General features: G+C 42.8%; 4 protein-coding genes across 5 annotated transcripts; 1 reads left to right on the top strand and 3 right to left on the bottom strand.

Annotated features, from left to right (window-relative positions):
* Positions 1 to 232: 232 nt before the first annotated feature.
* On the bottom strand, positions 233 to 2,379 carry LOC148394244 (dynein regulatory complex subunit 2-like). Of its 2 annotated transcripts, none has more exons than XM_088382820.1 (2): positions 2,248 to 2,379; positions 233 to 1,829 (listed from the first exon to the last, which is right to left on the bottom strand). In XM_088382820.1, exon 2 carries the CDS (start codon positions 1,742 to 1,744, stop codon positions 236 to 238), a length of 1,509 nt encoding a protein of 502 aa, XP_088238946.1. In that variant the 5' UTR covers positions 1,745 to 1,829; positions 2,248 to 2,379; the 3' UTR covers positions 233 to 235. The 2 variants fall into 2 exon arrangements, with proteins under 2 accessions (XP_088238946.1, XP_088238947.1); XM_088382821.1 differs by having other exon boundaries at positions 2,244 to 2,262.
* Positions 1,974 to 5,638, top strand: gphra (golgi pH regulator A). The gene is made up of 14 exons (XM_088382823.1): positions 1,974 to 2,512; positions 2,828 to 2,887; positions 2,966 to 3,069; positions 3,218 to 3,324; positions 3,397 to 3,498; positions 3,561 to 3,681; positions 3,868 to 3,948; positions 4,022 to 4,131; positions 4,211 to 4,299; positions 4,452 to 4,544; positions 4,615 to 4,710; positions 4,801 to 4,890; positions 5,017 to 5,082; positions 5,156 to 5,638. The coding sequence occupies exons 1-14, from the start codon at positions 2,471 to 2,473 to the stop codon at positions 5,360 to 5,362; spliced, it is 1,368 nt and encodes a 455-aa protein (XP_088238949.1). The 5' UTR covers positions 1,974 to 2,470; the 3' UTR covers positions 5,363 to 5,638.
* A 215-nt stretch (positions 5,639 to 5,853) lies between these two features.
* On the bottom strand, positions 5,854 to 9,778 carry pdzk1 (PDZ domain containing 1). The gene is made up of 8 exons (XM_088382819.1): positions 9,535 to 9,778; positions 8,548 to 8,757; positions 8,262 to 8,475; positions 7,656 to 7,988; positions 7,386 to 7,582; positions 6,640 to 6,876; positions 6,299 to 6,571; positions 5,854 to 6,120 (listed from the first exon to the last, which is right to left on the bottom strand). Exons 2-8 carry the CDS (start codon positions 8,752 to 8,754, stop codon positions 6,067 to 6,069), a joined length of 1,515 nt encoding a protein of 504 aa, XP_088238945.1. The 5' UTR covers positions 8,755 to 8,757; positions 9,535 to 9,778; the 3' UTR covers positions 5,854 to 6,066.
* A 307-nt stretch (positions 9,779 to 10,085) lies between these two features.
* Positions 10,086 to 12,013, bottom strand: rsph1 (radial spoke head component 1). Its single transcript, XM_088382828.1, has 7 exons — positions 11,865 to 12,013; positions 11,633 to 11,746; positions 11,352 to 11,457; positions 11,184 to 11,274; positions 10,918 to 11,053; positions 10,636 to 10,707; positions 10,086 to 10,556 (listed from the first exon to the last, which is right to left on the bottom strand). The coding sequence occupies exons 1-7, from the start codon at positions 11,913 to 11,915 to the stop codon at positions 10,293 to 10,295; spliced, it is 834 nt and encodes a 277-aa protein (XP_088238954.1). The 5' UTR covers positions 11,916 to 12,013; the 3' UTR covers positions 10,086 to 10,292.
* Between the last annotated feature and the right edge of the window lie 189 nt (positions 12,014 to 12,202).

The raw sequence follows: 12,202 nt of genomic DNA, 5'->3' as shown, positions 1-12,202 counted from the left end.
TGGGAAATGTTTTTAAGTTGGGACAACAGAATTGGTTTACTTTTAGGGAGCACTACACATTACAATACTTTTGTGCTATTAATGCTCTCTGTCTCTCTCTCTCATTAAATTATGTGTGAAGATGAGTTTATATGTATATAAGTGTCTTTAAAGACATTAAGTGCTGTAAATACTCTAATACCAGATTTCAATAACATAAATGTCACTCATTTTGGGGGGCAGGATAATAACTCCCTCAATGGAGGGGGCTGACTGAAAATATTTTGTCGGCCTGTGTGTCATGAAACTCCTCATTTATAGATAGTAGTCTGATGGCGTTCACTCCCTCAATGACACATTGCACTCGCTTGGCGGTGTCCTTCTCCATGACAGGGGCCAACTTGAGCAGCAGGGGATTGTACGGTCCGTTGTGGGTGTCCGGGTTAATGGTCTTGGCTTCGAGACGTTGCCGTGTAAGCAGCTGCAGCTGCTGGTTCTCCCGCTGCAAGTTTGCGTTGCGCCGCTTCAGGGCGTCCTGGTGGAGCTTCGTGAAATTGTAGCGCTTCATCAGCTCGGGGAACTCGTATATTGGCGATGGCTCCACCGTGGGTGTCTCTAATTCCGGGATGATTTCTTTGTCGGCCACTTGCTCCTCTGTCTGCTGAGCCTCTAAATGGCGGCACATCTCGGCCACCTTCAGGAGCCGAACGCCCCTGGCGATGAGCAACCTCAAGCTGTTGGCCGCGGCGTTGCTGTGCATGCTCACCTCGTTGATCATCATCTGAATGGGAACGCGGTTGCGAGCCATCTGGTTGAGGAGCATGTGGATCTTGGCCTTAGCGTCGTTCCGCACCGCCGTCAGCTTGGCCGTCATGTCAGCGTTGCTCTTCTCGGAGGTCTCCAGTCTGGACTGCGTCTCGAGGATTGTATGGTAGAGCGCCACACCCTTCTTAGAAGTCATCACGGAGACTTCCTTCTTGGCCTCCATACGCTCCACACTCTCCATCTCTTGGACGTATCGCTTGTAGGCCTTCTGGTTCTTGAGGACCTTCACATTCTGGTCCAGGAAGAGCTCCTCCACCTCGAAGGCCTTCCTCTTCTCAAACACAGAGTGAGCCTCCATGGGCTCGCTGTATAGCATGTGGATGGTGGCCAAGGCTTGTTGGTGGTGACGCTCCAAGTGGACCACCGAGTCTTCGAAACCCACACGCGACTGCAGGAAGTAGGTCGCCATTGTTTCACTCAGTACCTCCAGCCTGTGGCCTAAAGCATCCTGACCCATGTCCCACTGCTGCTGCAGGAAATTCAGCCGCTTCTCCTGCATGGCACGCAGTTGCTCAACTTGTTCACGGTGTACACGCCACACCTGAGCCGAGAAACGCTCGCCGTCCTGCACGCGACATGCGAACCTGTCTATGGCGCGGTTGAGGTCCTGATCTCGCCGCTCAAAAGTCCGCCGAAGGGCGGCTATCTCCTCCTTGAGCTGTTCACAGCGGTTTCTGCGCAGGTCGAGACGATAGGTGTCCTTCAGCTTTATGGAGTTTGTTGCCGTATAGGCCTTCTCCTTCTTCAGCTTGTCTCTCATGATCTGTGGGCGCAGAATGGGGTCATCCGCTGGGCCTTTGCCCTTCTTCTTTCCCCTCTTTTTGGGCATCTTGACTTTCTCACGTTTAACAGTTTGAACTAGCAGGGGAAAATGTGTTAATCCAAATTTTGGATTTGCACTGGAATTAGCAGCTGCAAAGATGACATCACTCCCTGTCATTTAATGTGATGCATCAGAGGGAAAAGGAGGCCTTTGGCACAGTGATGCAACTTTGTCATGATGATGTCACCACCCTTTTTCTGTCCTAGATAACAAGCACATGAGTACAAAACACTATGTTGACTGATTTTTGATTTAATTTGAAGTCATGCGTCACATTCATCGGCCATAGTTTTACACTTTATTTTTCTTAATTATTTGAATATTAAATGTATTGACAACGATTAGTTTCATTAAAGCGTTGCAGCTAAAGCAAATAAAGAGCGCTACTCGTCCTCCTGGTATTTTACTGTACTGTATACAACGTTACCCAAAGTTGCATCGCTCCGCTATGGCTGCCCTACACGCGCAACAGATGCTAATAGACGGTGATGTGGAAAGAAGCTTGTATCGTATTTTATTTAAACGAAATCGTAAATATGTTCAAACCAATTTCTGCTGTACATACCAATTACAAATAAGAAAACGAGGACATTGAAAAATGTCGAAAACGTTTTACCTACGTCATAGATAGGCGACGGAAGTCCGCCGCGGAGCTGTCATGCTGACGCACTTTCTAGACGACCCTTGTAACTTGACACATTCACAACATCTCGTCCATTATGAGTAAACTAAATGTTTATCGTTTAAGGCTAGTTGTCGCTTTTTTTACCAGCTTGATCTAAAAAGCGTCTCCTACAGATGCACATCGATTATTTGGTGCATTGACGGACGTAACGTAACGTCATGTCGTTTTTGGTGGATTCCGTGATTATGTTCACATCTCAGGTACACTCTAATGGCAATAGTATTTTATTGTAATTGATATTTCTAAAGAAAAAAATATGTAACTATACTATCTACATTTTTCATGCGACGAGTTACGTAACTCAAACAGGATTAACAATAAAAAATTAATAAATAAAACGTCTTGTAGTCTGTTAAACTTTCTATATTTTAATATTTTTATTAACGTGTTTTGTAATATTAAATCATAGAGTAAGAACACGTCTATTGCGGTTTTAAAGTATTTTAATTTTAGAAGTTTAATCATGTCCAGTATTTGGATTTAACAGTATTTTGTCTGTTACAATCCCTTTGAAGGTGTTGTTCTTTGGGTTTGGCTGGCTGTTTTTCATGCGGCAGCTTTTCAAAGACTATGAGGTAAATTAAAGTCTTATTCACAGTACAATGTGTTCATAATTACATTGTTATTCTAATTATATTTGCATGCATTGGTAGGTGCGTCAGTATGTGGTGCAGGTGGTCTTCTCTGTCACCTTTGCTTTTTCTTGTACCATGTTTGAGCTCATCATTTTTGAGATTCTGGGTGCCTTAAGTAGTAGGTAAGAACTATGTTTTTCTTTCAAATCCATCCATTTTCTGTCGCTATTCAAACTCACATTCACACCTATGGACAATTTAGAGTCTTCAATGCGCATGCTTCTCAAATGAGTGCTTGATTTATTTAAAATGACGTGTCTGCTCTTCAAGTTCCAGATACTTCCACTGGAAGCTGAATCTTTATGTGATTTTGCTGGTTCTCATCTTTGTGGTGCCTTTCTACATTGGCTACTTTGTGGTTAGCAACATCCGCCTGTGTAAGTGCACTCGCCAAATCGGTTTGATTGATGTGCTTATATTGTATACAACACAAGTTGTTTTTGTTGCAGTGCACAGACAGAGATTGCTGTTTGCGTGCATGGTGTGGTTTACCTTTATGTATTTCTTCTGGAAGCTGGGCGACCCTTTTCCCATCCTCAGCCCAAAACATGGTAAGTCAGCACGCTGTCACCTGCCACATAAAATATATGTAATTGTGTTATGTGTTCTTTAGGCATTCTGTCCATTGAGCAGCTCATCAGTCGTGTTGGCGTGATAGGAGTCACCCTCATGGCTCTTCTGTCTGGCTTTGGTGCCGTCAACTGTCCCTACACGTACATGTCCTATTTCCTCAGGTGGGTCCAAGATGTCGAGGCTGTTTTGTCTATGAATATGACACGCAGACAGACATGCAATTTTATATTTTATACAAAAAGTGGCAATATTTATATTATAGGGTTGTTTTTTCCCCAAGTATTTATTTATTTAAAGTTATATTTGTGTTAAAACAACAACATTGATTTGCCTGCTCTTATTTACAGGAATGTGACAGACAGTGACATCCTTGCTTTGGAGAGGCGGTTGCTTCAAACTATGGACATGATTGTCAGCAAGAAAAAACGGTAAGATACATGTAGCTTTTGTTTTTTGAAATGATGAAACAAATGCTTTGAAGTAAATGAATGTGATATGCAGCATCGCCATGACGCGAAGACAAATGTACCAGCGCGGGGAAGACCAGAACAAGCAGACGGGTTTGTGGGGCATGATCAAGAGCGTCACTTCGCCGCAAACAGGCACCGAAAGTACCCTCCATTTGAATTACTTACCCGCAAAACGCCATCCACGCAGCGTGACTTAAACGTCTCTTCTTCTTCCGAGCAGACCTATCTCTCATCCAGCAGGAGGTTGACGCTCTGGAGGAGCTCAGTCGACAGCTTTTTCTCGAGACCGTGGACCTGCAAGCCACCAAGGTACCGAGTCAGTCAATATATTTCTACACAGAGTAGATAAATGATCACTGTGACATTATGAAGGTTTGAGGCAGTTTGCGCCAACTTTTTTTTTTTTTTTTTTTTTTTTAATTATTCGATGAATTGTACCAGCCCTATTCTCATCTTTACAGGAGCGCATTGAGTACTCCAAGACATTTCAGGGCAAATACTTCAACTTTCTTGGCTACTTCTTTTCCATCTATTGTGTGTGGAAAATCTTTATGGTGAGCTGTCTGTCATACTATTTTGAATTGTGCAAGATGTGGTCGAAACATGCTTGTGGATCCATCATAGGCCACAATCAACATTGTGTTTGATCGCGTGGGGAAGACGGATCCAGTGACCAGGGGCATTGAAATAACAGTCAATTACTTGGGCATCCAGTTTGATGTAAGATATTAATTCTACTCTTGCACGTTATTTGATATTCAAAGATGGATTTCATGGGTTTCTATAAATGTGATGATGTTCCGCTCTTAGGTGAAGTTTTGGTCCCAGCACATCTCCTTCATCTTGGTAGGCATTATCATCGTCACGTCCATACGAGGTTTACTCATCACCCTCACAAAGGTACACTGGGTGACACGTTTAAAGCGGAGGGTGGGCAAGCTACGGCCTGTGGGTAGTAAATGGAGTATGGCACCTGGAGGTCTTTGTACAAACAACTTAAACGACTAGTGTTTTTCTTCCTTGTAGTTCTTCTACGCGATATCCAGCAGCAAATCTTCCAACGTCATTGTGCTGGTCCTTGCTCAGATCATGGTGAGTTTCTTTGACTCGTCTTGTCTTTCAGAGCACAGCAATGATCTAATGTGTGTGTGTGTGTGTGTGTCAGGGCATGTACTTTGTGTCGTCGGTGTTACTGATGCGCATGAGCATGCCGTTGGAGTACCGCTCCATCGTCACGGAAGTTCTGGGAGAGCTGCAGTTCAACTTCTACCACCGCTGGTTTGATGTCATCTTCCTGGTCAGTGCCCTGTCCAGCATCCTCTTCCTCTATCTGGCCCACAAGCAAGCACCCGAGAAGCACATGGCACTGTGACGCACCCCACCCCGCCTCACCAACCTTTGTACCATTGGAATGGTTCCAGCCGCATGTTCCTGAATCAGGAATTTGAAAAGCGGACCCTTAAAAACAGAGTGCGGAATAAAAGGATTCTATTTGTTCTTTGCTGAAATGTATGTTTTGTGTGCTACTTTTTAATTATTTTTTTTTAGTCTTAACACTGAAGCTGCTTCTTTTTTTAATTGTTCATAACTTTCTTTTATTTCACCATGCATTTGTAAAGGATTCAATAAAGGCAGCAGTATTTGGGAATTGTTGTTTTCTCACACTCCGTATTTTTAACGTTCGGCCCACTTTTTTTTTTTTCAAGTATGCAAACAATTTTGAGACAATTATGAGAACTTAAATATCTGTAGGAAGGAATCTAGAAAGACCATATCACATGACCAAAGCCCCCAAAACATTAACATTTGAACATTATGTAATGAGTGCAGTTGTGTATGAAATTACATATAGGTTAAAACGGATTTGCGAATCGTTAATTGGTTTTATTTACATTTTACACAACATCTGAATTTCCTTGGAATCGGTGTTTGCAGAAAAAACCAACTGTTGAAATTAGTTCAATTTAACATCTAAACATGTCGTGAAAAATTGTAGTACTGGTGACGATAAATGTTTTTTTTTGTAATCCACTGACAAGGATTGTTAGGAAAAAAGAACATTTAATATGTCGTTTCTCAAAGTCTCTCATCCATACTCTGACAAGATGAAGATGAAGACACAGAAGAGGTCTGCAAATAGAGAAATATTTAGAACAAATTAATATCTAGTGTGGCTGATTGATTGGAATCACCCGTTTAGCTATTTCTAAGCTAACCTTGATTGAAAGCAATGATTTATGTTTTCTTAGGCTCCTTCATCTTCATGATGGTACAGGTTTCTAAAATGGAGTTCTGAAAAGTTGCTCACCCTCTCTTTAACTGGTGCAGTCTCCTGATCTTCACTGTGGACTTGTGCTTGCGACGTCTCGCCGAGCAGCTGACGGGTGATGGGCGTCCCTCTGGCATTGAGCTGTACGTAGACGTTCTTGGTAGCCACCAGCATCTCCAGCCTGTTGCCCGTGCCACGGATTATATCCACCACCTCCTCGTGTGTGCATTGCTCCACATTCTTCCCGTTGACCTCTACCACAATGTCGTCATCCTTCAAGCCGGCCAGGTCGGCGGCGCCGCCTTTCACCACCTGAGACGAATGTCCTTTGATTATGTCACTCAAAACATACCCGTTTACTTTTCTTGTAATTCTCTTACATCTTTAATGTACTGTCCGAATACACCCTGGATGCCGTTGAGATGAAAACCAAATCCGGCAGCTGTCTTCTCCATTTTACACAATTTAGGTTTAAGCTCTATTTCTTCCTTCTTCTTCCACTCCTGAGCGGGTGTGGGTTGCTTAAACGGGGCGGGGAAGGTGATAGCTTCAGAGTAACTGGGTGGAGAAAGAGAGTCCTTCTTCTCCTCCCAGAACAGCATAGGTGACACTTTACCCTGGGCGGGCACACACAAATACATGACATCAATGTTACATACAGCACACTGGCTCATAAAGAAACTAGAGTCGCTGCCATTAAGATCTGTACATAGTTCATTGATTGATGATAATAATAATAATAATAATAATAATAATAATAATAATAATAATAATAATAATAATAAACATTTAAACCATGGAAGGATGGATGATTAGGATTTTTTTAACCAAATAAAAATATAGCTTAAATATGTTGAATTATTTTTAAATAATTTTTTTTTTAACCAAGTTGTAAAAATATTAAAACTAGTATACCAGTCTTTTATATACCACCAGAACAGTGCTACACCAAGGCTAGGAGGTGCTATGACATAAATTAAATCAAAACAATATCCTTCAAATATGTTTATGGTGAAATGAAGACAGTGAACATCATAATCTTTATGAAGGTCGATTGTTTTCTATACAGTAGGATTCCATTCGTTCGTGCAGGTGTACCTAATAGTGTGACAGAGGGTGACCTCACCTGAGCATACATGAGGTCAGTGTCCTTGTCCACCACGAGCAGGCAGCATTTGTTGCCGCTCTGCCCGATGGCGTCCACCACTTGCTCGTGGGATCTCATGTCCATTTGCTCTCCGTTTACAGCCACCAACCTGTCCGTGTCCTTGAGACCTCCTCCCTCCGCTGGACTGTCTCTGTCAATTTCTGTGATTACATGTCCTGCACACAAAAGCAAGCTCACGGTCAGTGCACAGTCATTTCCATGGAGACGGGAAAACATAACCTTCAGTACCACTCATGTTGGCCTCCTCCTTGAGCAAGAAGCCGTATCCGCCGGGCGCTTTGGTCAAGTTGACAATGCGAGGCTCGTGAGGGAGGCACATGGTCGTGGCCAAGTGAGAGGTGACCTTCATGTTCATGTTGCGGAAGTACCGATCAGTCTCGTCGTCCACCAGTAGAAACATGAGGCTCTCGCCCGCTCTCTTGACCTTGTCCACCACTTGTTCGTGCTTGGATAACTCGATATTCTCGCCGTTCACTTCCACCAAGCGATCGTTGAGTTTGACGCCGGCCCGATTCGCCACGCTGCCCGGCACCACCTCCGACACAAACACGCCCTGCTCACCTGAATATGGTATAAGAGACATTATGGAGATGTGTGCATCTGTAATGTCTCTAATACTAATAATACTAGTACTAGTGATGGGCAAATGAAGCTTCATATATGTTTCATGAACCAGTTGTTGTGGTACATTATATTTGTGTTTGTTAGCTAGCAGGGTGTTTTCGGCTTCAAATAGAATTGTATTCAAAACATATAGCTGGGGCTTGATGTGGTATTTTTTGTGCAATCCTGTGAACTAAGTAAGGTTGTGGCTGGTGAGTTTCCTGATGTCACCTTTGACTGAACGAAGAGAGAAGCCATAGTCCGAGCCGGACTTGACCAGGTAGCAGAGTCTCGGTTTCGGGGCGTGCTGGTTGGTACCGTTGACCGCTGGCGTGCGGTGAGGCTCACCCAGGTTGACCCCCTGCGTCTTGGCCTGCTTGTAAGAAGCTTCGTCCAGAGTGTGAAAGGTGACTGTGGCCCCGCTGCTCCTCACCAAGTCCACCACCTGATTCCATAGAGAAAAGGTGTACGCGATCGGAATTTCCGAAATTACATACGATACCGCAGGCTCATTTACCTCAGAATGCGAAAGCCCATCGACGAATTTGCCATTCACTCGGAGGACACGGTCCCCATCTTTCATGCCCGACAGCTCAGCTGGACCTCCCATCTCCAGGCTGCGGATCAGGTGACCCTCTTCATCGTGCTCTATCCTTAAGTAGAAGCCAAAAGTTTGACCTGGTCTCTTGGTCAGAGAAATCACCTTTGGCTTGTACCCAGCCATGTCCTGTCACACATGCACAGTAGAATGAGATTCCAGAAGGTTTAAACGTCGTTTTCATTGGACAGCAAGGAATTCCGAGGTTAAAGAGGTTGAGATAAAAAGTTAATGTTGCATGCGAGTTTTAAAGTGGCAGTTAATGGTTAATCGCTTTCCTCAGTGATGACTCAGGTTAAAAAGACAAATTGCACTTTGAACTACTATATTGCCACTGTCATCCATGTTTTTACATACATCTGATGTTATTAGGATGGCAATACGTGCGGTTGCGCTCGTTGACGGGCACGTGCCAGTCAATGGTTTATCACTATCAGCAGATCATTAAGAACACGTGATGGAAAATACTCGGGAAATGCTTTTCACATTTTTTTCAATTTTAGTGTACCATCGTTGAATAAAAAAACAAGTTATAAATATAAATATAAGATAAAACTGAGTATATACAGTCAAGCCTGGGAATGAATAATTTCGAGCTTGGCGAGAGGCTATATACAAAATATATAAATTTTAGATTTGATCAAATTTCACCCACAGAATGCATTTATGAAATTAACAATCCCAACAATTGGATACGTGCTTTTTACTGGACAGCAATGAAATGATCAACAAAGGGTTAAAATTCTGTCTCCATATTTTAATTTAAAAAAATTGAATGCCGTAATGGCTAGCCTAACAAATTCTAAGTAAAAACAAGCCTTGCAAATATTGGATCAGTTGAGCTTTTTAACAAAACCTGAAAATGAACACATTTTCAACAACTGTCACAAGAGATGGGCAACTTACCAATTGACGTCTTTGCTCGGTCACCGTTCCAAGAGTAAGAGCTAACCTGTCACTGCAGAGTTATTCGTCGTGCATACCCCCTCCACGTCCTCTTCCATGTACTCCGAAGGAACTTTGATGGGCCAAAGGTGGACCTAAAGGTTGAGCTATTTAACAGTGGTAGGTAGGAGTGTCCTCCTTGTGTCATCTGTTCTTGGAGAGAAGGCTGGATCCATAAAAGTTGTCTTTGGGATTGTGACGCAGGTAGCAAAAATGCAAACGTCAGGTACAAGCTATACGCTCTTGGAAACACCTTGTTGTTCCTGGAAGCGGTTCAAACTGTTACCTGGGAGTATAATAAATAGCCTGGTGGTTAAATAAATGAGCATAATCATTAGAATCATTAGGCAGTGATACTTAGCAATCAGTCAATTGTCAAATTAACATGTGGTATTATTTGACAAGATGTTATTTAGCGTGGTTTTCCTGGTAGATTTACGATCACAACATTCTTTAACTGTGAGTAAGTCACTTCAGCTAGTTGGGATGAACAAAGGTAAGACAAACTCAGCTCAGGCCTGTAAACAAGTTTCTATTGCATGATGGCACAAAACAATTTTGACATTTTTGTATAAATGTAACATAAGTACAAATGTATGATCCAAAGCTCAAGGTCGAAGTTTCCCCACGGCCGAGGAGGATTTGAGTGTGTGTAATGTACTGTAGTTCATATCAGGTATGTTCTTTCAATTTCGAGTGTGTAGGAAAGTGATTGTTGGCTATGCTTCGGGTGGAGCTTCGGATGGAGCTTCGGGGGACGCCTCGCTCTCAGCCTTGGCCTCGACTTTGGTCTCGACCTTGGCTTCTGCCTTGGGGTCGACCTCGCCCTTGGCCTCACCCTCAGCCTCGCCCTTGGCCTCACCCTCAGCCTCTCCCGTGACCTCGCCGTCAGCCTCTTCCAACGTGAGGCCTGTGATGCATTTTGGGAACCACTTGAGAAGAGTCGTGGAGCCCGGCTCGCCCCACTCTCCTTCGACCCTGTCCTGTGGAGGGAGGATCACAAAGATATTTACAAATGTTTCCTGTTCTTGCGGTTGTATTTACTTCTAAAGATGCTCTTACCTGCTCCATTTGAATATATTCACCATGCTGCTCACAGCCGATGTCAAACACGTACTTTCCTGGACCAGATGGCTACAAACCAACAACAAGGATTTAATTATAGCTAATTTGTCAAATTACCAATAATATTTCTTTTGTGGAGACCATGCACCAAGTCAATATATTTTATGGACTGTTTCACTCAAAAGTGAGCTTACTTTACGACAGTTCAGTGTTGCATGTCATTTTAGTTCGTAACCTCACCTAATGAATATTCGATTATTGACATAAAACAGTACTCACATTATTGTTGACAAAGTTACTGCAGTATCTGTGGTTGGCGTGGATGAACTCTCCGACAGATTCGATCTTGCCATTGGCCCACATCCCAGTGTACACTGAGCCAGTGTCATGGTAACGATAAGTGCCCTCGCCGTGCCTTTATAGAAAAACATATCAGGAATTTATTTCTCATACAAAAACACTGACCTACATTTTACATGAGACCTGATTGGACCACTGTTGCCATGAATTACGTTGATTTATCCCCAAACTCGCAGAAGAAATACCTCATGTGATTGAGCCACTCTCCAACATACGTGTCCCCGTTGGAATATGTGTAAACACCATGGCCCTGTCTCAAATCCTCGGTCCACGAGCCTGTGCAATTAGCAGATGATTTAAACTATTTCTTACTTACAGTCACCGGCACATATGGTTTGATTTCGTTGACATACCTTCATATTTGGATCCATCCGGGTAATAGAAGATGCCTTGTCCATGTTTCATGTTCTGATGGTAGTCTCCAACATATCTCGCTCCATTGACAAAACGGTAGGTGCCCTATCAGAAGAAAACATGGAGAGCAACTCTGATTACAAATTGAAATGTTCAATGCGAAGGTAACATTGTAGTTGATTGTTCTGTTTGTCTTCTTATCCAAACATAAAGGTCACGTGTTTGCAAAATCAATTTATTTTCTATATCCTTGATGATAGCGTTTGAGAATTATTATTACCTTGCCATGCCTTTTACCACGTTCATAGCGTCCTTGATAAACATCTCCTTTCGGGAGAACAGCTTTACCCATCCCATGTCGTTCTCCGGCCTCATTTCTGTCACCTTCATATTCCTGGAACAAATGACAAAATATAACAAAATTATGAAATTTGCACGATTGCCGATTCACTCCCGTCACCTAGGTTACCAACAACAAAACAGTCGAGCGACAGACAAATTCTAATTCTCACCCCGAGTTTATTGCGTTCATCGTCAAACTCATCAGAGTCTATATCGGACATTGTTATTAATCTTTCGTTTAAAGGTAAAAATTAAAAAGTTTCATTTAGAAAGGCGATGGAAGGAGCAGAGGCGCAGAGGCGCGTGGATACCTCGTAGTTTAAACCCCGGAAGTTTACATCATTTGGCTTGTCGTGTCCTCGCGAGTAATATTGTTTTTATTTTATTTTTTAAATTGCACTTCAGGGCCATACATACAGTATATAACCTACTGAATACTGCACATATGAAATAAATAAAAAAAAAAATGTTTTTTTTATTCCTGTATAGCAGCGCATTTTTGCGTGGT

This window comes from Syngnathus floridae, chromosome 8 (assembly GCF_059516105.1).
Source record: "Syngnathus floridae isolate MCC-2025c chromosome 8, RoL_Sflo_1.0, whole genome shotgun sequence".
Classification (NCBI taxonomy): domain Eukaryota; kingdom Metazoa; phylum Chordata; class Actinopteri; order Syngnathiformes; family Syngnathidae; genus Syngnathus; species Syngnathus floridae.
Note: the sequence above shows the minus strand (reverse complement) of the source record. Positions and strands in the feature narration are given on the sequence as shown.